Below are 23,311 nucleotides of genomic sequence, written 5' to 3'. Positions count from 1 at the left end.
TAACACCAGTCCCACGCCCACACATACACTCACACAAATCCCGATCTGGGCTCTGAGTGGCCATTTAGAAATCTGGACGGCAGTTCACTGACCCAGCACTAACGAGGCATCTAGCCCGGCCTTCGAGGAGTTGCGCCTCTTATCTAGTGACCACACAGCGCTGGCTATCTCCTGACCGTGTTTGACCACTGCTCAGACTGATTAGCCCGTCATCCAGTCAAGTCTATGTTACAATTACAGTAAGCAGAGATACACTGATGTGCATGCAAAACAATTTCTGGCTGCAACTCTGGAATGTGAGGTATCTTTTTGTGTGTGTGTGTGTGCGCCTGCCAGTATATGATGGCAGTACAGAAATGCCACACTAGCACCCTGAGAGGCAAACAAAAGCACAGTGGGCTCCACTACTATCTGTCCACTTGGATCGGACAAATGGTCAGTGGTGGAGAGATGGCAGAGTGGACATGTGATGGCCAAAATGTCAGGGACTGGGGATTCACCCGTTTAATGAGAATCTATGGCCTGGACTGATGAAGGGCCTGACTGAGAGGCTTTGACAAGTCCTAATGCTCACATGTATAAATGATGTGGGCGGGTGGAGGGGGGTGTCCTGGTAGGATGTGGTTGTGTGGAATCAATCCTCAGAGAGCATGGGTGGCATGTAAGAACAGGCCAGAGAGAGAAAAAAAAGGCCAAGGACAGAAAACCACAGAATCCACTCAGAGAAGTGAGAGGAGCAAAAAATCAACAAAGTACAAGTGAATTAAATAAGAGAAACATTGACGGAAATCAGTAGGTCGACATTTTGGGAAATATAAGCTTTCTGGAAGAGATTTAGCTACATGAGATACCACTCTCATATCTGTTTGTTTCATGAAATGCTACAGCTGGTTAGCTTAGCTTAGCAAAAAGAGTGGAAACATGAGGAAGCAGCTTAGCCCAGGTTTTGTTCAACAGCAACAAAACCCTACCATCATCTCTAACTCACTGTTCCATTTCTTTGGTCCATATAAAATTTTTGTGGAGGGTGGCAGGCATGGTTGTATCAATCTTCACATCTGACATTTGAAAGCAAAACGAAGTGCATTTCCCAAAACTATTTCTTTAAGGACAAAGTAAATCTCAAGGTGCAATAATGAAGTGAGAAGTGCATGAAAATGTAAATTGTAGTTTTATTTTGTTTTATGTTGATTCAAGTGGCACAATTGTACTCCCCTGTGTGGCGGCTATTCAAAGGGCTACACATCTGAAACAACAATCCAAAAAGAACACACACAGGCACACACACACACACACACACACACACACACACACACACACGCACACAGCCTTTGTTATGTTGAGAGCGTTTGTCTCTGTACGGCTCCAGCAGAGAGGGGTTAAAATCCGATTGAGTCGATATCACTGGAGAATAACACATTCAACACGCAGTCTGAGTGTGTGTGCGGCTGAGTGCTTGTGTATGTGACTGCATGTGTGTTTGTGTGTGAGCAACATGGAGCCTAGGGACTTCCTCCCTCTCCGTTTGCAGCCCTCAGTTGAAATAGAATTGAATAGTCTGAATCCTCAATGGTAAATGTTCACAAAGTCAATACCAACTGTTAAGTCTCCCCTGCATTGGGGTTAAGGGCATTACCATTTCTGAGACTTCAGGAAAACACACACACACACACACACATACACACACACACACACCAACAAACACAGACACACGTACACACACAGACAGTGAAGGAAAACTCACCAGATGCCCCAAGAGATGATAAAATATTTTTTGAGTCTTTTACAAAATGCTTACTATACATTCTGCTTAAAAATTCCCTTTTACTGTAACATATTCATCGAAGGCTTGTTTTCATTTTTGTTCACTAATCTCTGAACAATGATCCTGGTAGGCATTGTTAAAGTGACATCAGTGCCTGAGGGACAGCGGTTTCACTGATCTGACTAAGCACTTCAATTCAAGACGGTTTAAGCATACATAGGAGAAAGGGGAATTGTATTAATATGAACTGCATGAAATAAATAATCAGTCTTATGGTTTAATACAGAATAGTAAAGTATGGGTGAGTGTTCCACTTGGCCAGAATAAACCAATACATTTTATTTAATTTACAGGTTGTGTTAATTATGCAGGCTCTAACAGTTTGAAAATGTAGGGAACAATATGAATGTTGTGTAACTGTGTGGGATGATACAGGGGTTTGTACCAATGAGCAACTTGATGCTTAAGGGATAGACCTGTGATAATCTATATTTTTGACATTGTCAACAAATCCCAAGAAAAAATCAAAGTCAAGAATGTGTTAGTGTTACTTTATGAGTTTTCACATCCTCAAGCCCCTTTATAACTACTGAAACAACGCAATCTGCTAAAAATTATGTTTCTATACAACTAAACTACACCAGTAAATACATTTTGTAGGAAACATTATTCCAACCAGATTATGTTTTTTATAAACGTACTGAGGATATGGTGTTAATGTACGGGCACAAACCCTGGACTCTGGTGTTACAGTCATGCGCTTTACATGCCCACCATCCACCCCAACCGCTTGCTGGCGGCTCCACTGCTTTTAATAAATATAGCACTCCAGTCATTCAAAAAATATGTTGCCTCTGAGCATGATCCAGACAGCAATTACATTACACAACGTATTTGCAGTTTATTTACTTTTTAGTAGGATCAATTTATTGTGGGTTCTGGTCTTTTCGTGAGATAGAATTTACTTATCCTTTAAGTTTAGTAGTCATGCACATTAGGTGTGTTGGGCAGACTTGGAAAATTTATACAAACACACACTTTTGGCCACGTCTGAAGGTCCTATTAGTACGGAACTTAAAGTGAAGGCTCTATGCATTTTTTTGCAAGGCTTCAAACAGTATCCAGTTTCTCTTTAGTTCAGGTCAGGTGCAGGTTAGTACAGTATGTGGTAGTGTTCACACAGGGCTTCTGTGTAGAACCATGATAAGTTAGTTTGAACAAATTTGCTACCCAGTGTGGTAGCTACCTTTACGAGTAGTGCAGTCTCTAATTTGTCCTGCTGGTCATTAATGGTGGGCTAACGTGGACTTTTTACCACGACACAGTGTCTCATTTGAACAGAGAGCCATAAAACCCCAGGCTCTGTCACTCAGTGTCATTTAAACCAGGACTGATTGGAAGTATCTCTGGCCTTTGCTTTCCCACCTTCCTCCCCGCTTGCGTTCTTTCCTGGTCGGTTCATGAATAATGAATGAGGATATATGCAGGCTAGAGCTCAGATATTAATGGAGCTGAAAAACAGAGGGAGAACCATCCTTTGTGCTGCCAGCCATTGCTTCCCTACCCTCCCGAAGCTGTTCCTGCCCGGTCGCCCTCATTTTTTTTTTTTTTTTTTTTAACTTTCTTTCTTTCTTATTCTTTCTACCTTCTGCTGCCAGTGGGCCCAGATGAGATAATGCTCAGTTGCTCTTTCTCTCTTGCCTAGAGATATTCACTTCTCTCCTGGCTGTCACAATGAGGGCAAGGGTGGACAGTGACTTTGAAATGAGAGGGGCTAACTTTCAAATTATATATATAAAAAAAAAAAAAAAAGCAGACAAAACTGGGGAAGATAAATTAAAATTTGACTTGGCTGGCTATGCAAGGTGGCTATTGTCTGTCTGTTAGACCAGTTCTCTGTCATTCAAGGGCATGGCAGTGGACATCCTCCTTTGTTTACCCCCATCTTGTCTTTATTCCAGCCCTTCAATGATCTGTCGGTTCTGGCCAGAGAAGTCCCAGCCAAACTGTGGCAGTCAAGGGCGAGAGGTACAGTGCAGTTGGGTGGAGGGCAGCTGACTGAACACTAGCCTCAGCACACATTTCTACTCAAGTCTGATCCCAATATTTCATACTTTTTAAACTTCAAATTAATTGATAGTGATGATGTTATAGTGCAAAAAAACTCAGTTGTTTTGCACCATATCGCACAGCTTTGTTGAGACCAACCAACAAAGGCTTTCTGACACTGTACATGCGGCATGAGGGGGCTGGCAGTCAGTTAAGTCTGGCCCCGGGCTGGCAGAGTTGCTGCCCATCCTTGGATGACTCGCCCAACTAGGCCAGAGGGCACAGATAATGGGCAGAGTCTTCTAACCCTTTATTTGTGCCAGAATGTCTCCACATTCAACAATGTTACATCCGCACCTTATATGGTCAAACAGACAGAGGATCATTATTCAGTGGTCCAGAGAACTGTGAATTGGCTACTGATGGGGAGGTGCGGAAGAGGCCAGATCAGGCCGCCCTCAACCTCTGACCCAGAGCAATATCACCTTCTATTTCTCCTATGGGTTACCTCTTATCCCTCATCCCTCATATATCTAATGACCATTTGTTTTAATTATAATCTGGCTCATTTTACTGATCAACTGCTGGAATTTCCATGTAATTTGATCATTGTCAAGTAAAATCATTGCTTTACAATTGCTTTACAAATTTACTTCTGAAACACTATCCCTAAAGCCTTGATGTGGCCCAGACTCTTCACAAATATGACACATTTGAACATTTCGTTTCAGTGGAGTCACTGAGCCTCTCTGTTGAGCAAAGAGTCAAAATAGCTTCAATAGCAGTGGAAAGGGAGGGATTGCACAATTTTACAAGAGTGGTCAATGGATCCAATTACTCTGTCTGTCACTCTGATACCATTTCATCAATATATTCATATATTCTCACAGTTATGACTTTTTTCATGCACACACTTTGCACAATTTTAAGTTTGCACAACTTGCACAACTTGTTAATGGGACTTGCAAGTTGGCAGCACTGTTTTGCTGTCCACGTACTCCAAAGACTCAAATAAAATATATTTCTACCATGAAGCAAGGTTTTGATCTTGGAAGTGAAGCACAGTGTCAGTGAAATACCGTTAAAAAGGAGTATAGTTCAAAAAGTTTAAAATTTAACTTTTTGTGCTTGCTTGGGTGAGCGTTTCAGCTAATTACGCACAAATCCCTCACGCTCACAGCTCCAATCCACCAGCACCGCTGTCTCGGCAGAGGACAAAGAAAACAAAGGAGACTGACAAACAAACAGTGAGTGAAAAAAATATATAAAAGAGAGGAAGCTTTCTTTCCATATAGCAGCTGAGCTGAGGCGACAGTGGCGTTTAATCAGTTGGTTTTTCCAGCGCCGTCAGCGTGAGCAGCCTCGGCGGTGCAGCCCTCTGATCAGCGCTGGGAGAGGAGCTCCCTGCCGAGCTGCTGCCGCCCCTGAACCACAGGTCAGTCCTTGGTGAGTAGGTTTCATTCTGCTGTCGCCTTCATAGTACCATCTCCTTCTCTCATTAAGATACAGCGTGTGTCTGTGTTAGTGTGTGTGTGTGTGTGTATGTGCACATGCATGTATTTATGGGCTTGTGTTTGTTTCTCTCTCTCTCTCTCTCTCTCTGTGTGTGTGTGTGTGTGTGGAGTAAATGCACCCCAGGACTAGCCTAAAGGGGATGTGGATTCCCGGCCTCCGCTGAGATCCGGCAGCACAACTAGGATTTCAACCAGTGGGGGGGTTGTGTGGGTGTGTGTGTGTGTGTGTGTGTGTATGTGTGTGCGTGTAAATGTGTGTTAGAGAGAGATGCAAGACGCATCAAGTGACTCTGCCTCGGGGTCAGACACACACACATGCAGAGAAGGAGCTGGTGCTGCAGCGGGGTAAACAAGAGCAGACTGTTAGATCTCATCAGCCTCATCACACGCTTTATTATGCTGATTTGGGAGTATACTGTAAACTAATCAGAAACCCAGGAGTCACAGGGGGGCACTCAGCTTAAAGGTTAGTGTGTACAGAGAGAGCAGAACTTGCTCTGCCTCTGAGTTCTTAACTTTTGTATCTTCTTATTTCACTCTTTTGCTCGCCAAGGCCCTTCCACCACCATGATACAGGAAGAACTTGTGGCTGAAAGGTTATAATCTTTCACCCAGGTTTGAAAGTTTCACTTCATGTCTGCCTTGGTTTCATTTCAGAGGTGTGGGGTGATTGACTGGCGATGGAGAACTCAACGTGGACCGGAGGTTTTGAATGGAAGTCAGGGCTCTGCCTGTCTGTTGCTATATGCTAATATTGGCCTTTAAACAAATTCACAAAACACACTTCCAGCCTCATGTTTGTTCACTTGCATAAATGCATATGATTCTTATTCTGTGGCGAACATCTACTCTGACTTCCACAACAATGCGACAGAGGAGTGTTATAAAGTTCACGACGTCTATTAATTTTGAGGCATCTGAATAACATCCCCATGTTTCTTAGACCTGGCGGCTTCATAAATAATGAGTGAAACAGTCCCCTCCCACTTTGTGGACGTGACTTTCTAAACATCCCTGTTTATGACTGTCTTTGATAGAACGTAGCTCTGTTCCACCTTTTCTAAACCAGGTTGCGAAAGGAAATGTACCCAGTTTTAATTTAGCTTTCTGTCCATTCCTGTTCTCGACTCCTCGGTGGCAGCACATTTAACAAGCTTACAGAAAGAACACAGACTCGCACAGAAATGTGGCAGATGAGCAAGTTAGAGAACAAGCAGCAAACAAGAAGGCAGAGTGGTGAGAAAAGGCTGGTGAGAGGTGGGAGAGTTACATTTTCTGGTCATAGTGACAGAGCAGAGACAGGGGTGTTAATTAAGAGTTTTGGTATGTGGTTTGCAGTGCAGGAGTGCACAAGCATGTAAACACACATACAGCTACACAAAGAGCAGTGTTGGAAAGAGACTCAGTACATTTACTCAAGTAATGTGCTTAACTGTTATTATGATCCATTTCATACTACTTTATACTTCAACACTATTACATTTCAGGGAAAGAAGCCCTATAAACAGGTCTGTCGTTGACTGACTGAGTGAACAAGTTACACCATTCGTTGGATGGCCAAAATGATTTGACACAAACGAGCAGTGCTGTCAACATAGCACCTTTGTCGCTAGATAAACCGACTTTTCAGATGCCTTCAGCACCTAGCGACAAATCCTTGGACTTTTTGGAGAAGCCTTAGCTACCTTCTGCAGAAGAGAGTTGCGAGTATTTCCCCACAAGCACGAGGCACAACTCCCTACACTCACCGCACAGCAGTGGACATGCCCGGGCCTTCTGGGCAAAAAAAGAATAAAAACAACTGTTTTTATTCTTTTTTTTATGTCTCATGTGTATGGTGATGACTTTGTGGTTATAAAATCCGGATTTTAGCAGCAGAGCAGCAAAATGTCTTGGAAGTTAACATGAAGTGCTAATGTCCTGTGTTTCAGTCACTATTTCATATCTGTTCCGTTGTCTGACAACAGCAACAGAAAAACGTGTCAATGAGAACAGTTTTATGGGGAATTGACGACAGAATTTGTTTGTATTAGGGGAGAAGCAAACAGATAAAAGGCTGAAACTGGTTGACACTAGGCAGAATGCAAATAGCTCACGACACAGTCCAGCCATATTTTGGTTTTGACCTAGACTTATTACTTACATTTATCTGCCTGCTGTAGTTACCAATCTTTTTACTTTGCAACCCTTACAAAAAAAGAAATGTCTCATAAAACAAATGTGTGGTCAGGGCTTCCCAAATCTTCTACAAAACTGAGATTTCCCCTCTTGACCTTTCAGATTCTTTAAATAACTGTCCAAGGAAGTATAATAAGCCACTATTTCAAAGATTAGAAAAAAAGTCCCAACAAAAGGAACAAGTTTGAAGTTTGTGTAGCAGAAATGTGTTTTCCTGTTTCGCTCATCTCACCCCCCCCCCCCCCCCCCCCCCCCCCCCCAAATCTACATGAATCACCCACTGAGCATTTATGCAACACGAGATGCTTTCACTCCGTGGCGATGCACTCGTGGCCAAATGAAGAGAGCATCGGTTTTAATCTGCACCAGATATAATCAGCTCATCTTGTGTGTCTTCATCTTGGCTGTCATCATAAGACAGTGTTTGTGTGTTTGTGTTCAACCCAAGCATACCCCTCCCAACCCCTCTACCCACCCCCCCCACCCCACCCCCCACACACACAGGAGGCTCCAGTGGGGTTGTCTGTCGTTTGGGGCTCGTAAACAAGGTGCGTGTTGAGAGGCGAAGGGTCCTGCTGCTTTGGTGTCTCCTCTGAGCTGTCAGAGAACACACAGCACAGTAGAGCGGTGGAGAAGAGATGAGGACAAGACAGAAAAAGATGGAAGAGGACAAGTTAAGACACAAGGAGACAGGACAAAAAAACAAACAAAAAAAACAGAGGAGGGAATTACAGGAATAGAGTAAGACAGGAAAGAAGGATAAAACTGAGGAGAGCAGCACAAAGACAGATGGAAGAGGAAAGGACAGAGGATGACAGACATGATAGAACAAAAGTTAGGAGATCAAAAAAAAAATATTAGAGAACAAAACTGAACAATATATGACAGAAAAAAGGAGACCAACAGAGGATGGGAAGATGGAAAACGACAAAAGAAGGCAAACAGAAAAAGGACAGAAGAGAACAAAACCAAAGAGGACATGTCAAAAACAGGGAGTCAAAAAGAGATGAGGACAGATGACAACACATAAGAGGTCATGGCAGGAACAAAGATATAAAACAGAAAAGGCCAGGACATAACAAGACAGAAGAGAAAGAAAACAGAACAGGACAGAAAAAACAGAATGAGCCAGGACAGGGCAAACATGGTACATCTTAAGAGGACAAGACTGAAGGGGACAAAAAAGGAGGATAGGAGAGACAATAATAAGGGACAACAGCAGAGAACATAGTAAAAGAACATGAATTTGTAGAGGACACAAGAAAAAAATGAAGAGGAGGAATGAAAGAAGACAAATCCAAAAAGAACAGGATGGGAAAAAATAAGTGGACGTGATAGAAGAGGAGAAAACTCAAGGAGAGTCTGGACAGAGGAAGACAAATCAGTAGGGGGCTGGACAAAAGAGTTCAATTCAACAAAACAAAACAGAAAAGATCAGAGGACAAATCTGAAGAGGACAGGATAGGAAGGAAGAAGACAAGTAGAGGAGAACCAGAAGACAACAGGCCAGGAGAGAGGAGGGTAAATCAAAAAAGCAAAGAACAAAATTAGGACAGACAAGATAAACAGGAAGAAGACAGAACAGATGAAGATGGAGCATTTAAGACAAATTCAACAAAAAAAGATAAAAACAGAGGGGGACAAGACAGGAGAGTACAAAGGTAAATTCAACAAAAATATGACATAAGACGGTAAAAGGACGAAATATGTGGTTGAGATAGAACAAAAGAACAACACTGAGGGAACAGGAACAGGAACAAGGAAGAAACTGAGAAAGACACAGAAGAAGACAGAAGAGGACAAACTGAGTAAAACAGGACAGAGAGAGATAGAAGAGGACATGACAGGAACAAGTAGGCCAAACAAATGATGACGGAAAAGGACAAAAGAAGACATGACTCGGACAATTAGTAAAAACAGAGGAGGACAGACTATAACAAAACATGGTAAATCCACTGAGGACCAAGTGAAGATGCACAACAATGAGTACAGCCATGAAGTGCACAACACAACACAACACAATCACACACAGAAAAGTAAGTATCAGTATGATACAACATAACACACTGCAACACACCGTCACACAATGTGAGACAGTGTGAGACAGTGGACAGCAACTTGTGTGATGACCTGCCAGCTGACAACACAACCTTTAGCTCCTCTCTCTCTCTCTCTCTCTCTCTCTCTCTCTCTCTCTGTGTGTGATTCCTATAAAAAGTGCTTTTGTTTTTTTGTGTGTGTGCTCGTGTATGTGTGCGAACAACATTTTGGTTGGCTTACACACACACACACACACACACACACACAGCTCACCTGGAGGTGGTGGGTGGGAGTGGGAGGATGGGGTCTGTGTTTAGCTGTGGGCCCTGCAGACAGGGCGATCAAAGGCTCCTCAGTCTTTGTCTGCTAACGTTGAATAGACAATAGTAAAGAGGGCCCGCTTTGATTTCAGCTCACTTTTATTGATCACAGAAGAGAAGGGATTGAAATATGAGAGACAACCCTGAACTGGATTCTTCTTTAGCTATTGATTATATCCAGAACAGACAGCATTTCACAATGATCCAAGTTTTTATTTTATCCTCTTTTTTTTTGAACTATGAAAAAGTGTGTCTGGCTCTTCGCCTGTCTTTCAGGTGCAGCTAGTAATACACTGACTACTTATTTTACCAGACAATGCCTTATCTTAAGTCTCATTTTGAAGCTGTTTCTTAAAGTTGACGTCCAAAACTCATCCAGGATATGCTGACAGCAACCCCCGCTCCCTGTGTGCTCTTTTATCCGTCCTCTCCTCCCACCTCAGCAGCCTTTAAACCTGAGTTTTAGGAGGACATTTTGCTTCCATAATTTCAGAGGAAGTACAGCCAGTGAACTCAGGAGGCAGCGGGATCGGGTACAAGGGGGTGGAGGGGTTGGCTGTAGCACAGAAAGGACCGTGGGAACAAGCAAGCGCAAGATGGCCAGGTACAACAACCCCCCCAACCCCCTTCCTCTTACAACACACTCTCACACAAAGCTCCTCTCCCCTCATACAGGGCCTCAGCTGTGTTTAAATCACTCCGGAGATGCAAACTGCCCGGCCTAAATTTGAGACCAGCAATCAGTTTATTGTCTCTTGTTTTACTGTTATGAGGTGAGATGCAGCAACTGCCTATGAGCTCAAGTTGTGTGCAAGTGTGTGATGGTTTAAATTTAACTTGGCTGGTAGTAAAAAAAAAAAAAGAGTCAGTTCTAGTGCCACGATAATGAGAGAGAAACTGCAGTATTACATAATGTTGCATGAGTGTATGGTTTAACAACAACTCAATATGATCAATTTAGACACCACCTTTAATCAGTAAGGTTATTTGAAGAAAGAAGTCATTTTTTTTTATGTTCAAAATATTTTTGAACTATATTTTTTTTTAAACAGCAGAAGAATTGTTTTCCTTATTTTAAGGAACTGATGACCGTTCCTCATATTGTCTACTTTTCTTTATTTCATGGCAGAGATAAGAGTTTTTGCTGACCGAGTGTGTGTGCAGCCGGCGAGGTCCCTTCATCTTTAAAAGTGACTCTTTAGGGCCTCTTTAAGTTGAGCTGACAGATGTGGTTATTTGGGGACAGCTCATTGGCAAGTTTATGGCCAGAGTGCTTATTTTACTGGAGCCGAGCACATGTGCTTGTGACAGTGAGGGAAATCCTTTCGGAAGTCTGGCATACGGTTGAAATAAAGGAGACTTAAGAGGACATAAAACCTGCCTGATGTTTATCACCAAAAAAATCTAAGAGTTTTGTCCAAGAACATGAGATGATAAACTTTGACTGAAACATTATTCATCTGAAAACAAAGTCTGTTTTTAATTCGGCGCGTTGTCAACACGATCTTAGGATTTGATTTGCACGTAAATGTTTAGATGATCAAATTTGAATTATGCAAATTAATTCCTAAATTAATTAATTTACAGTTGTAAATGGATTTTATTAATTTCACTGGGAGCAGAGTGCTGTTATCAACACAGAAACAATTTTGAAGAAAACAAAACCAAATAAATTGATATGAATAAAATTGTAATTTTAAAGCCAAATGTTATCATCGTCATGTAGTTGTGAGTATGTGTGTCGTTGTACTGCGAACATGAGGCAGTGAACAACTGTGTAGAGTGGGGCCCCAGTACCAAGCACTAGTAGTGTTGTGGGACCATTATATTGTTTCCTCAAACATATACAAATACACATTTACATACTGTGCATACTTCTTTCTCTCTCTCTCTCTCTCTCTCTCTCCCTCTCTCTCTCTCTCTAACACACACACACACACACACACACACACTCAGACCAGACCTGACATCTTTCTCTATTTAAAGGCTGTAGTCTGGTCAGCCCAGAGGAAGAAGGAGGTGGGGTGACAGAGTCTCGCATAGGAAGTAAAAACCAGCAGTGGTGTGTGTGTGTGTGTGTGTGTGTGTGTGTGTGTGTGTGTGTGTGTGTGCGCGTGCGTGTGTGTTGGGGAAGGCTGTCTACATCTGACACACCCCCAGCCACCTGTAAAGCCTAGCTGTGAGGATCAGGTTTCTTTTGAACACGTTTAAGACGGCATTTGTTTCCAATAGTTTACAGTTTGTGAAAACGCCCGTTCCGGAAGGCTGGGCGATGCTTCCCAGTTTAGTTTTGCGGGGCGGCGTTTTATAAACCTCCTGTAGGGCTGCTGGACGGACGAGGGAGAAGCAGTGCGTGCCTTTTAAGAGCCCCTGACGGATTTAGTGAGCCACTTTGCTTTTTATTTTGGCTCTGCTCACTGCAGGCTGCTTGTACTTTACTGTGCCCCCTCTGTGCTGGCCTGGTGGTTGCAGATTAAGGACATGCAGAGCAAGAGTCACTCATTACACCAGTGTTTTGTGTGTGTACACGTTTATTATGTGTGGTGTTTACTGTGCGTGTGCCTGCCTTCACATATGTTAGTGTGTCGGGAACAGTGCTGATGACTGACGCCAGTTGCGGCCTGCTGGGTGTAGCTTCCAACTGATAAATGACTGCAGGGACCGTCTTTCTTTACCCGAGCCTCACAGTGTTTTCCCCGGAGAGCAGCCGCTGACAAATATTCTAACCTGAAAACCGAGCAGGCCTACAAGACAACTGTTTCATTCTAAATATGAGTTTAACCTGTTTAAAGTTACTCAAGTTCAAACAATAGCAGCTTTCATATGATGAACAGGGCTGTGCTGCTGTTCCCGCTTGTGTTTGGAGACTGTCCCTGGTGATTCTTCTCTCCCAGCAAACTAATATGTTTGATGCTCAGGCTGCCATTGCCAAGCATGCGCCACAAGCTATTTCAAATGTGCAAAAAAATATTGATATTCCAGGCTTCTAAAAACAAAACAAAACAAAACAAAACAAAAAAAAAAAATCCAAGTCAATGTCCTCTGGAATGGCCCCATTTTTATGCCTCAGAACACTCAGATCACCTGGGAAAAATGATGAGCTGAGAGAATATTCTGCTCTTTCTTTTACACTTATTTTCTCACTTTCTTTAATCTACAGATAAACACACACACACACACACACAGACATACACCATGTTTATAACATACCTTAAAATCATGATACCTTTCAGCTCAAGCCCTATTCTAAGAATTAGTGTATGTCTTCCTCTTTTTCTGTATTCTCGTTCTCAGGAAGTTTAAGCGTGAGCCCCCACAAATACACTGAGTGGCGCCAAGTCAGTCTGCAGCAGACTTTGGTTTCACATTTGGACTGCTAAGAATATTAGTTTATTAACTAATCAGTACAGAAGGTTGAAGGTTCACACATGAACAGCTTTTCATTTGCATCGACATATTTATTTATTTGTGCCTGGGGAAAAAACATGAGGTTTGACAAATCTAAAAAAATGATGATAATTTAAATTTTGTTGCTGATAAAGCTAAATGCACGCAAGAGGCCAGAAGATTTGAGTAAACACTTCACAATGCTCCTCTGTGCTACAGAGCATATTTATATAAGCACAGTATTTTAAAAGGAGTCAGCAGTGGAGGAAAACTGCAGTGAGGACTTTTCACCACAAGATGGACTTAGGTATGCATGGATTTGGGATGTATAGCAAACAACAGGAAAAAACTGTATGCCGCCTAAATTTTTTTCAAAAATGTTTTTTTATCATTACGCCCAAAATGTAGAGCCAGTTTCTAGAAATATATAAATATCTTGAGTCCTCGAGGGTAGGGCCATAGATGCTGGAAAGCGCCAAACAACTTATGTATTAATTCCAGATATTTACTTTTGTTTGTTTTCACTGTGTTCAGGGCTCCATGGGAGCAATTTCTGCAGTGATGAAACTGAACAGTGGTCCCTGTGGAGTTCATTACAGGGAGAGAGCCAGTGCCCACCCCCACTGCTCCCCGGCCAAGAGGGATTTGGAGGACCCAGAGGGACAGCTTAGTTTGGTGGGTGGAGCGGAGGGAACCTACAAAATGGAGTGAGGGTGTGGCGGGAGGGGGCTACTCAGGGGACACAAGAAGGAAAGAGACCATAAACACTCAACTAATGACCTTAAACACACTAACAACACAACAGAAATTAATGAAATGGCACAAATGAAGAATTCACTTCTGGTGCAAATGTTTGCTTTGTTTAGACTTTGAAAAAAAAAGACAGAAAAGACTCTGGGAGAAAAGAGACTGTGTGAAGTAGAAGCTGCTACTGCTACAAGCTTTACTCTTACTGCAAGCCTAGGAACAGGTAGGAGTTACTGAAAACGAGGGAGCAGTAAAATATTTACCTGTCGTATATTTAATGTAGTTAAGTACAAGAGGAATTCGGTTCTGGAAGTGTGTAAAGGTCAATCTTATTATTATTATTGTTTTAATCTATCTGTCAGTTTGTGATTCAACACTGGGTTTGAAACCAACACTGCACTAATCATGTGTCTGACGGACTCACATAACAAACACTAATGCTTAAAACACGGCCCAGAAACAACACCATACACAATGTATATTAACAGACTGATGTGAGGTTAAGATAACACTGTGCACAGTTGCATGGCAGAAATGAAACTACCTAACCACACAAGGGTAAAAGGGAGATTCTGGAATGAGGTTGAGTTGAGGTTTAAGGCGTGGCAAACAAGTAAAGACTCTGTGTCAATAAACTCAGACAACAGTTCAATAAAAATTCAACATTCAACTTGTTTCAGGAGGGTGAATTTCTGCCAGTTTGACTATATTGTATGGTGTGTGGCCGCTCACATCCTAACTCCTGTACATGGAGGGTCTCTGTGGGCACAAGGTCTTGTTGCTTTGGACCTGGATCATAAGTTTGGCCAACTGTAAGTAACCATCTTCTGTAAAGATTTAATATGCGTCTTTATAAAGGTAGTGTAGAAAACAAAAATGTGTTTCCAGATAACTTAAAACATGGACAACAGCCGTTTTTATCACCTTTCTGTAGGTGATAAAGTACCTGATTTTACACCCAGTTTGAAAGACTTCTTTTTTTGGTTGCAGCAAATGGTTGTGGAGTTTATATTGTTCATATAAGGACAGACTGCGTGCATTTAACAAATTTTATCTCTAAATATTGAAAATGTAATAACATTATTTTCAATTGGTACATTTTCATTTCAGCAACATTTTATGTATATGTGAATTTGTCTACATATGGTGATAATTCTGTTTTGACAGCAACATGATATATTTGATATAATAGCTCCAGATAACGCTGCATGAAAAAAAAAGATTTCACACATCACTAATTTATGTCTGTGGCCTTCTATCACCTATTAAAAAGAGTATACATATATATATATATATATATATATATATATATATATATATATACACACACACACACACACACACCATATTTCCCGCACTATAGGGCGCACTGGATAATAAGGCGCACTGTCAATGAATGGTCTATTTTCAAACTTTTTTCATATATAAAGCGCACCGGACTATAAGGCGCATTAAGCGAAACAAAACAGTCAGATAAGTCAGTCAAACTTTATTAAACGCGTTCACAATAACTCTCAACATTGTTCAAACGTTAATGAGCGTATTCACAATAACTCCTTATAGGTCCTTATACACACACACTGTAATATTATGGTGAAGCACAGTATGTATTACTCCGTGACGCTCCTGACTACCACAGCCGTAATGCTGCAAGCGGTTTACCAAAGTCGTACTAAAACATTTTGACAGAGCGCCGTGTACCACACAAAATCGCTTCGAGGTCAGTAAGCACAACCAGAATTAGTCCACATATAAGGCGGATTATAAGGCGCACTGTCGTTTTTTGAGAAAATTAAAGGCTTTTAAGTGCGCCTTATAGTCCGGAAAATACGGTGTGTGTGTGTATATATATATATATATATATATATATATATATATATATATATATATATATATATATATATATAGATAGATAGATAGATAGATAGATAGATAGATAGATAGATAGACTCACTAGCCACTTTATTAGGTACACCTTGCTGGTACGGGTTGGACCCCCTTTTGCCTTCAGAACTGCCTTAATTCTTCATTCCTCGGAGACTTTGGTTCATACTGACATGACAGCATCACGCAGTTGCTGCAGATTTGTTGGCTGCACCTCCATGATCCGAATCTCCTGTTCCATATATTCCAGATATTCAAGAAAATGTTTTCTTCACCAATTTAAATCAACAGAAAGGTGAACCAGTTTCAAGCAGCATCCCCCAAGTAATATCAGGGACTAACTCACAATCATCATCTCAAAGGAGTTTTAAATCAAAAGCAACTGGACTTGGTTATTTGTCTAGGAAGACGTTTCACCTCTCATCCAAGAGGCTTCATTAGTTCTTTCTCGCACCTGACCAGGCTGGGACTGGTCCAGTTGCTTTCGATTTAAAACTCCTTTGAGATACTATGACCTGGACAAATGAGAATATTCACAGGCTCACAATCATCATGTTTCATGTTTCAGACTTTTATGCACAGCGGCCACATACTGTAGTTTGTCGGTGGTTAAAACTCACATGTCGTACAACTGGTAAAAGTTGTGCTTTAGCTCTTCAGTTATAGTTGGTATCATCGGATCAGTAGCAGTGCAGTAAAATGTCTCCACTAACAACAGTCAAAATTTCCTGTATATCAAATAAACCACAGCTTAGTTCTGTAGAGTGAAAGATAAAAATTCTGAAACAGGCCAGAGTGTGATGGGAGAGTGGAAATCTCCAGTTTATGACTGAATGCAACAGGCTGCATTACTGAGGGAGTCAGTAAGAGTTACCAAACCTTATTTCACTGACATTTCATGGGAACTTTTAGCTCCACCAAAACATCTGCGATAATATGTTCAGTTTACATTTATTCTGAAGTTCATGTGATGCAGATTTCATTTCTTCATATTTTTGGTGGGGTTTTTTTCCTCAACACATTTCTTAAGTTCAAGAAAAATAACTCAGACTGTTTCAACTGAACTTCCCGGAAAAAAAGACATTACAGTACATTAACCTCTTAACTCTAATAATCTCTCTGATGAGGTTTCATATGTGCGTTTTTTTATTTGTTTTTAAAATAGCACAAAGAAACAAACATCTCATATTCACTGTTTATAATAATATGTATATAATCAATCAGCTGCTTTTATATCAAACTAGAGTGTCACTTTTATCAAGAGTAAGCAGAGAGTGATGTCTGAAGGAAATATGGCATCTTCTCTGATGTGGTTACAGTACCAGAAGATATTACTGAACCGTCCACGAAGGCTCCAGAGCATCATGTGATCATAGTGAGCTGTACTCATTCAAGACGCTTTCATGGACCTGAGATTATAAGCAACACACAACACTGTCATGGTGGTGACACTCTGCATGTGAGTATGAAAGACGTGAGGTATAATCCCACTTTTTACTTGAACAACAATATTACAAATGTATTCCTCATATGAACTCAAATGTGATCATTCCTGATGAAGAGGACTTTCTGTCTTTCTGTGCAGGTGACTGTTTTCAACAAACACTTTGAGAACAAGTCCACGACATATGATGTTGCTGCTCTCTGTATGTGCTGTTTTAATTATGAAGTGAAGAAATCACCTTAATTTACTCAATAAAATCATTTAACTACATTTGAATCTTACAAATAATCCACACCTGCATTTCCTACATCTTGTATCCTTTTGTCATAACACTTGTTTTGCAGACAATGACAAAGCTGTCACTGGTTTTCTGGTGTTTCTCCTCATCCTCACGTCTGCGGCCGTACTTCAGGTCATCTACAAGATGTATGTTCAGAAGCATGTTCACAAGCTCAGGACGTCTCGGTAAGGAGGATAACTTTACATCTAATCTCCTGCTTGATAAAGACAAAACAATCAACAGTGTTCAGTCTTTACTTAATAATCAATGTCTTCAAATCTCTTAGTAAACACTGTTTAGCCTGGTCTATTCCATCTGTATCAATTAGAGTGTTTGAAGTCAACCTTTAGTATTTTCTCCACAGGGAGGTGAATGAAAATACAACGTTTCAATCAGCAGCAAGTGAGTGCACTTTTGCTTTTTTTTGCTTTTTTACTTTTGCTGTTTTTACGTTGCTAGAGCTTAGAAACTGTTTTGCTCTTTTCCCTCTGCCAACAACGTCAATTCATTTCCCTTTAGGTAAAATCAGTTCAACCAATCAATCAATCAAATTTGGATCCTCTGCCACATGCATTTATGAGCAGCTCTGCAAAGCATTGTGAGACTGGTCCTCATGCTCCATCTGATCCAGCAGCACCAGTAGACAGACTGGGTTAATGTAATCAGGAAGAAATACATGAATGTAATTCAGTATCTGAAAAAGAGTTAACCTGGAACACTTAATGTGGAGGTTGGAACAGATCGGTTAGATGTTTTCAGAAATGTGTTAACCACAGATAAATGCAGCTCAGCAACATCCTGAAGTGGAGAGCTGATATGTGATGTTAACAGGCAAGTTAATACAAGAAGCAGCTGTAAAAAAAAAAAAACTGCACAAATGAAAGAAATACTGTAGGTCTGTGTTTAGTAGCAGGGGTGAGGGTCTGCAGTAAGAGATAAGATGAGGGAACACTTTGAAGATCAAGTCACAGAACTGATGAGGAAATATACAACATATGCATCTTAAAATTATGTCGTCACTTCTCACATTCAATGAAAAGAGGAAATTATTTACGTGTGAATATCCTCTCATGGTCCCCACTATGATGGTGTTTCACAACTTCTTCTAACTATATATGGATATGACAGGTCCCAGGAGCCTCAAGACTTTGCTGCTTTCAGCTGGGATCATCTGTAAGAAGCTATGTTCAAATATTATTTTAAATTTCAAATTATAATTAATTTGATATTATATATTATACATTTACATGTTATTATAATTTTATCTAATTAAAATTTACTTCAGGTCAGATTACTACTACTGCTGGGCAATGGTTTACAGGTAGGTTATAAAATACAATCCCATTTCAAAAACAAAAAAGTTGGGACACTGTGTAAAATGTAAATAAAAACAGAATGTGATCATTTGCAAATCATGTAAACCCATATTTAACTGAAAACATAACAAAGACAACATATCAAATGTTGAAGTGGTGAAATTGTATTGTTTTATGAAAAATATATGCTCAATTTGAATTTGATGTCAGCAACAAGTGTTCAAAAAAGTTTGGAGTGTTGCATCACCTCTTCTTTGGGAACTGAGGAGATCAGTTGCTGGAGTTTTGAAAGTGAAATGTTGTCCCATTCTTGCCTGATACAGGATTTGAACTGTGCGCTGATAACAAGCTGGATGGTCCCTCTCCTCTTTAGTAGCGTCCATGATTTCCAAAAACAATTTGAAATTTTGATTTGTCAGACCATGGTACAGTTTTCCATTTCACCTCAGACCATCTTAAATGAGTTCGGGCCCAGAGAAGTCAGCGACGTTTCTGGTTCATGTGTTATATGTAGTTTTAAAACTCAGTTTAGGACTCCAGGGCAGATTCAGAGCAGGACACAGCTAGTTGGTAAAATCAAGGACTTCTATTTGACACAAAGTCTCAGGAGAATAGTTGCTCAAGGTTCTGTGGGAAAGCAGAGGGATGCGACATTAGCAATGAACATAATTCTTAAATTGCTGCACTATTTGCCCACACAGTCTTTCACGGAGTGGTGAACCTCTCCTCATCCTAATTCATTGTGAGATATTCAAGCAGCTTCAATTTCTCAGCTTCAACATTTTATATGTTGTCTTTGTTCTACTTTCAGTTAAATATGGGTTTACATGATTTGTACATCATCGCATTCTGTTTTTATTTACATTTTACACAGTGTCCCAACTTTTTTGGAAATGGGGTTGTATATGCATTTACTACATTACTATAGACTATAATGTGTTTTCAGTCATCACATTATTCATCACACATTCATGTTTTCTTGAATTGTTTTATAATCTCCTGAAATTGTGTTGTATTTTAGCTTCCTCGCCTCTACAGTGTAAGTACTGTTGTCTTTTTGTTGGTTTATGTGTTTGATTTCATAAATTACATTTTATTACACGTCATACATTTATTTTTGTTGCTTTACAACACTGATGGATGGATTTCATGGGTTTCACATTAAAAGACCTTTTTCTTTTTTTGCAGGTTCTTACCCGATTAAATTAAGAAATGAAATAAATCAGACTGTTTCCACTAAACTTCCTGCAAAAATAGAAGCAAAGTTACCTCCAAACTGTAAAGACCTCTCCACTGATTACACCTGCTGGGGTAAGTGGACAGACTACAAGTACAGACTTTGCATGGCACCAATATTATAAATGGATTTACTTGGAAATAGAATCAGTAATTTCCCATTTTACCTAAAACTGAAACAATCTGAATTGACATCTGAATTGAATCTGAAAATACATTATTTTGTGCTCTTGGTGAATCAGTTCTATGAAGAAGATTTGTTTCTATTAGTCTGAATGAGCTCAAATTTTCATCAAATCTAAAAGAGATCACTTCTCCTCAGCTCTGAGGTATAAATACTAGTTGTTGAAGAAATGCTGTCATCCTTGTGTCTCCTCAGAACGTGACAGAGTCAGTGAGTCTAAGCTGGTGTCTGAGCTGGAGCCTTTCACAGACTACAGCTGTATTGGTCAGATCAAGAACAACACTGACACCATACAAAACACAACTGCTGTTCACGTCAGGATTGACTGTGGTACGTTGACGTTCACTTCACCTCAGTCCAATGAAAGTATCCTCAGATACTGTGGAGTGAATCACTGTGTAGCACCAGTACTCAGGTCTGTTACACATGTCTGATGTGTTCCAGCAGATTTTACAATCATCAACAGAGAGAGCAGAGCAACCAATACATCCATTGCCTTGAGTTGGAACACAGACAGTGAGAAGTGTCAAGATGTTCTTCATGAACTTGACAAGCTTTCATACGACTGCAGTTGTGATCCTTTTAACTCCCATCAGAGACACTGGAGTAAGTACCATTATTTAGATTAACTCCCTATTTTTTTAAAACTCTGTTTTACTAAAATTCTCTTTTGGAAGTTGTTGGAGTTCCTTTTACTTGTCAGATTACCTAAATAGTAAAATATACTGTAGACATTTGAACCATTCATAGAGCTACACTGCTCCAGACTAACCCTGCAGCGTGCTGCGTGTTGGTGGGTGTAAATAAGATGAGATGATATATCAAATCACAGTTTGGTGAAGTTTGAAGATGATTCACCAAATTATGATGAGATATGATACAGAAATAACACTGGGATTGTATCAAATCATTGGAATAAAAGTTTTCATTGTTCACATGTTAATTTTCTCAGTCTGCTTCTCTACTAGCATATCATGTATGCAATAGTTTCAGCTCACAGGACCAAAGCTGGAGATCTACCAGTGATGCATGGATGATATTAACTGATTGATTGATTGATTGATTGACTGATTGATTGACTGATTGATTGATTGATTGATTGATTGATTGATTGATTGATTGATTGATTGATTGATTGATATCCATTTTCTTTGTCACTTAATGAGCAACTGGACCAAAAAGATAAAACAACCTGCTGTTGTAGATGCCCTTATTTTTTTTGTTGTTTTGAAAACTTTCAGCCTTTGTTACAGCTACAGTTAACAAACAACCACCAGGAGGAACATGTCATATTACTGGATTGAAACCAGACACTGATTACACCTGTGAAATCCAACCCACCTACAACAACACCAAGAGAGATGCCAAACAAACTAAAGTGACACAAAGGACTGATGTTGGAGGTAAGTATTCAACAAAATGATTACAGCTGATTTTAGAATCTGACTCTACAATGCAGAAAGACTATTCTGACTATTTTCACTTCAAGTGTGTGCTGCACCTACAGAACATGTTAAATATCGAGTTAAGACACCTGTGTGGCAGTAAAAGTATCTGTATGAAACACTTTCTTAAGACCAAACAGCTTTGAAACTTTTTCTGTTGAAACTGTTTCTATATAATGTGAGAAACTGATACCATGTGACGTATGACTCTAAAAGGCCTTGTACAAGAAATATGGTCACTACATGAATATTTGAACTTGGAACTTCAGGACAAGATTTAATGTAATTAATTATTTAGTTATTAATTAAGATCATTCTAAATGCATTTTAGAATTATAATTATCATCATAAAAATATTAATCATAAAGGATGCACTTTATAAGATTTTTCATCCTATTTGTCCTTTTAAACACTAATAAACAGAGATCATATTATTCCAGCATAGCAATACCAATATTCATTATGTAGAGGAAAATGTATCCATGACACACAAGGCAGTTCAAGTTACTAATGAAGTAGGGCCCATGTACACAATATGTACCAGGAATACTGTGAAATTATAGACTTTAAACTCCAACATCAGTAGATATTCTCTGTGTTGTTCTGTGTGACGCTGTAGAAACCTACCAGCTTCAGTCAGTCCTGACCTGTTTGTTCATCATACTGAGCCTGGAGTGTGGAGCCAGAGTAGTTACTGACTTTCCTAGCATAAAAGCTTTACCAAGTGGTACTTTGATCATTTAAAAAACATCTAAGTTGATTAATTGAATAAGCTGGCGTGGTAAAGGATGAATTTCACAAAAGTTAAGCAAAAATAAATAAACATCAGCAAATTTGCCAAATAAGTAGTTTAATAAACAGCAGTTTTCTCATACTGTCTTTAAGAAATTAATTTAAAAAACTTCCCATCCACATGACAGCAACACATTAATATAAACAATAATATTGTTAATAATTGTTAAAATTAACAAAATTTTTTGCTTGGTATTAAAGCAAATGAAAATATCACTTTCACTATGAGTATGTATGCATACATCGTTGAGCCTGAAGTTCAGTATTTTTCTTCACTTCCTTACAGTACCAGAAGATATTAAAGATCTGAAGACGGAGCAGCCAGAGCATAATGTGATTACAGTAAGCTGTACTTATTCAAGAGAGTTCAATGGACCTGAAGGGAAATACAAAGCACGACTTCGAGATGGTGTTACTGTGAAACAACATGAAAGTAAAGATTGCAAATTTGAATTCAAAGATCTGAGTTACTCTACGACCTACACAGTGGAGGTTTGTATAATCCAACTTTTTAAATTCAAATGAAAACCACCACTATTTGCTCATATTTCAGTGTGTGCCATCCTGTCTTTCTAGGTGGTTGCTTTTAATGGACGCTTTGAGAGCAACCCACGTACAAAAGCTGTTACAACTAAGTGTATGTGTTGTTCAAATCAGTACCATTGCCTAATGAGGCCATTTGAACACAGTTTGCTTTGAGAGACAGTTCTACTTCAATTCATAAATAAAT

At 39.9% G+C, this 23,311-nt stretch overlaps 1 protein-coding gene and 1 long non-coding RNA gene across 2 annotated transcripts; both read left to right on the top strand.

Annotated features, from left to right (window-relative positions):
* Positions 1-4,630: 4,630 nt before the first annotated feature.
* Positions 4,631-7,091, top strand: LOC139625977 (uncharacterized). The gene is made up of 3 exons (XR_011692056.1): positions 4,631-5,061; positions 5,157-5,260; positions 5,986-7,091. It is a non-coding gene; the product is annotated as an uncharacterized lncRNA (long non-coding RNA).
* A 7,592-nt stretch (positions 7,092-14,683) lies between these two features.
* On the top strand, positions 14,684-23,280 carry LOC139626399 (uncharacterized). The gene is made up of 14 exons (XM_071486713.1): positions 14,684-14,812; positions 17,204-17,343; positions 17,470-17,530; positions 17,673-17,793; positions 17,973-18,010; positions 18,737-18,781; positions 18,894-18,929; positions 19,946-19,963; positions 20,113-20,235; positions 20,540-20,674; positions 20,792-20,950; positions 21,586-21,747; positions 22,868-23,073; positions 23,158-23,280. The coding sequence occupies exons 1-14, from the start codon at positions 14,749-14,751 to the stop codon at positions 23,278-23,280; spliced, it is 1,431 nt and encodes a 476-aa protein (XP_071342814.1). The 5' UTR covers positions 14,684-14,748.
* The last annotated feature ends 31 nt before the right edge of the window (positions 23,281-23,311 follow it).

This window comes from Trachinotus anak, unplaced genomic scaffold (assembly GCF_046630095.1).
Source record: "Trachinotus anak isolate AG129_WGS33_773 ecotype Australia unplaced genomic scaffold, CSIRO_AGI_Tana_v1 ptg000010l, whole genome shotgun sequence".
Classification (NCBI taxonomy): domain Eukaryota; kingdom Metazoa; phylum Chordata; class Actinopteri; order Carangiformes; family Carangidae; genus Trachinotus; species Trachinotus anak.
Note: the sequence above shows the minus strand (reverse complement) of the source record. Positions and strands in the feature narration are given on the sequence as shown.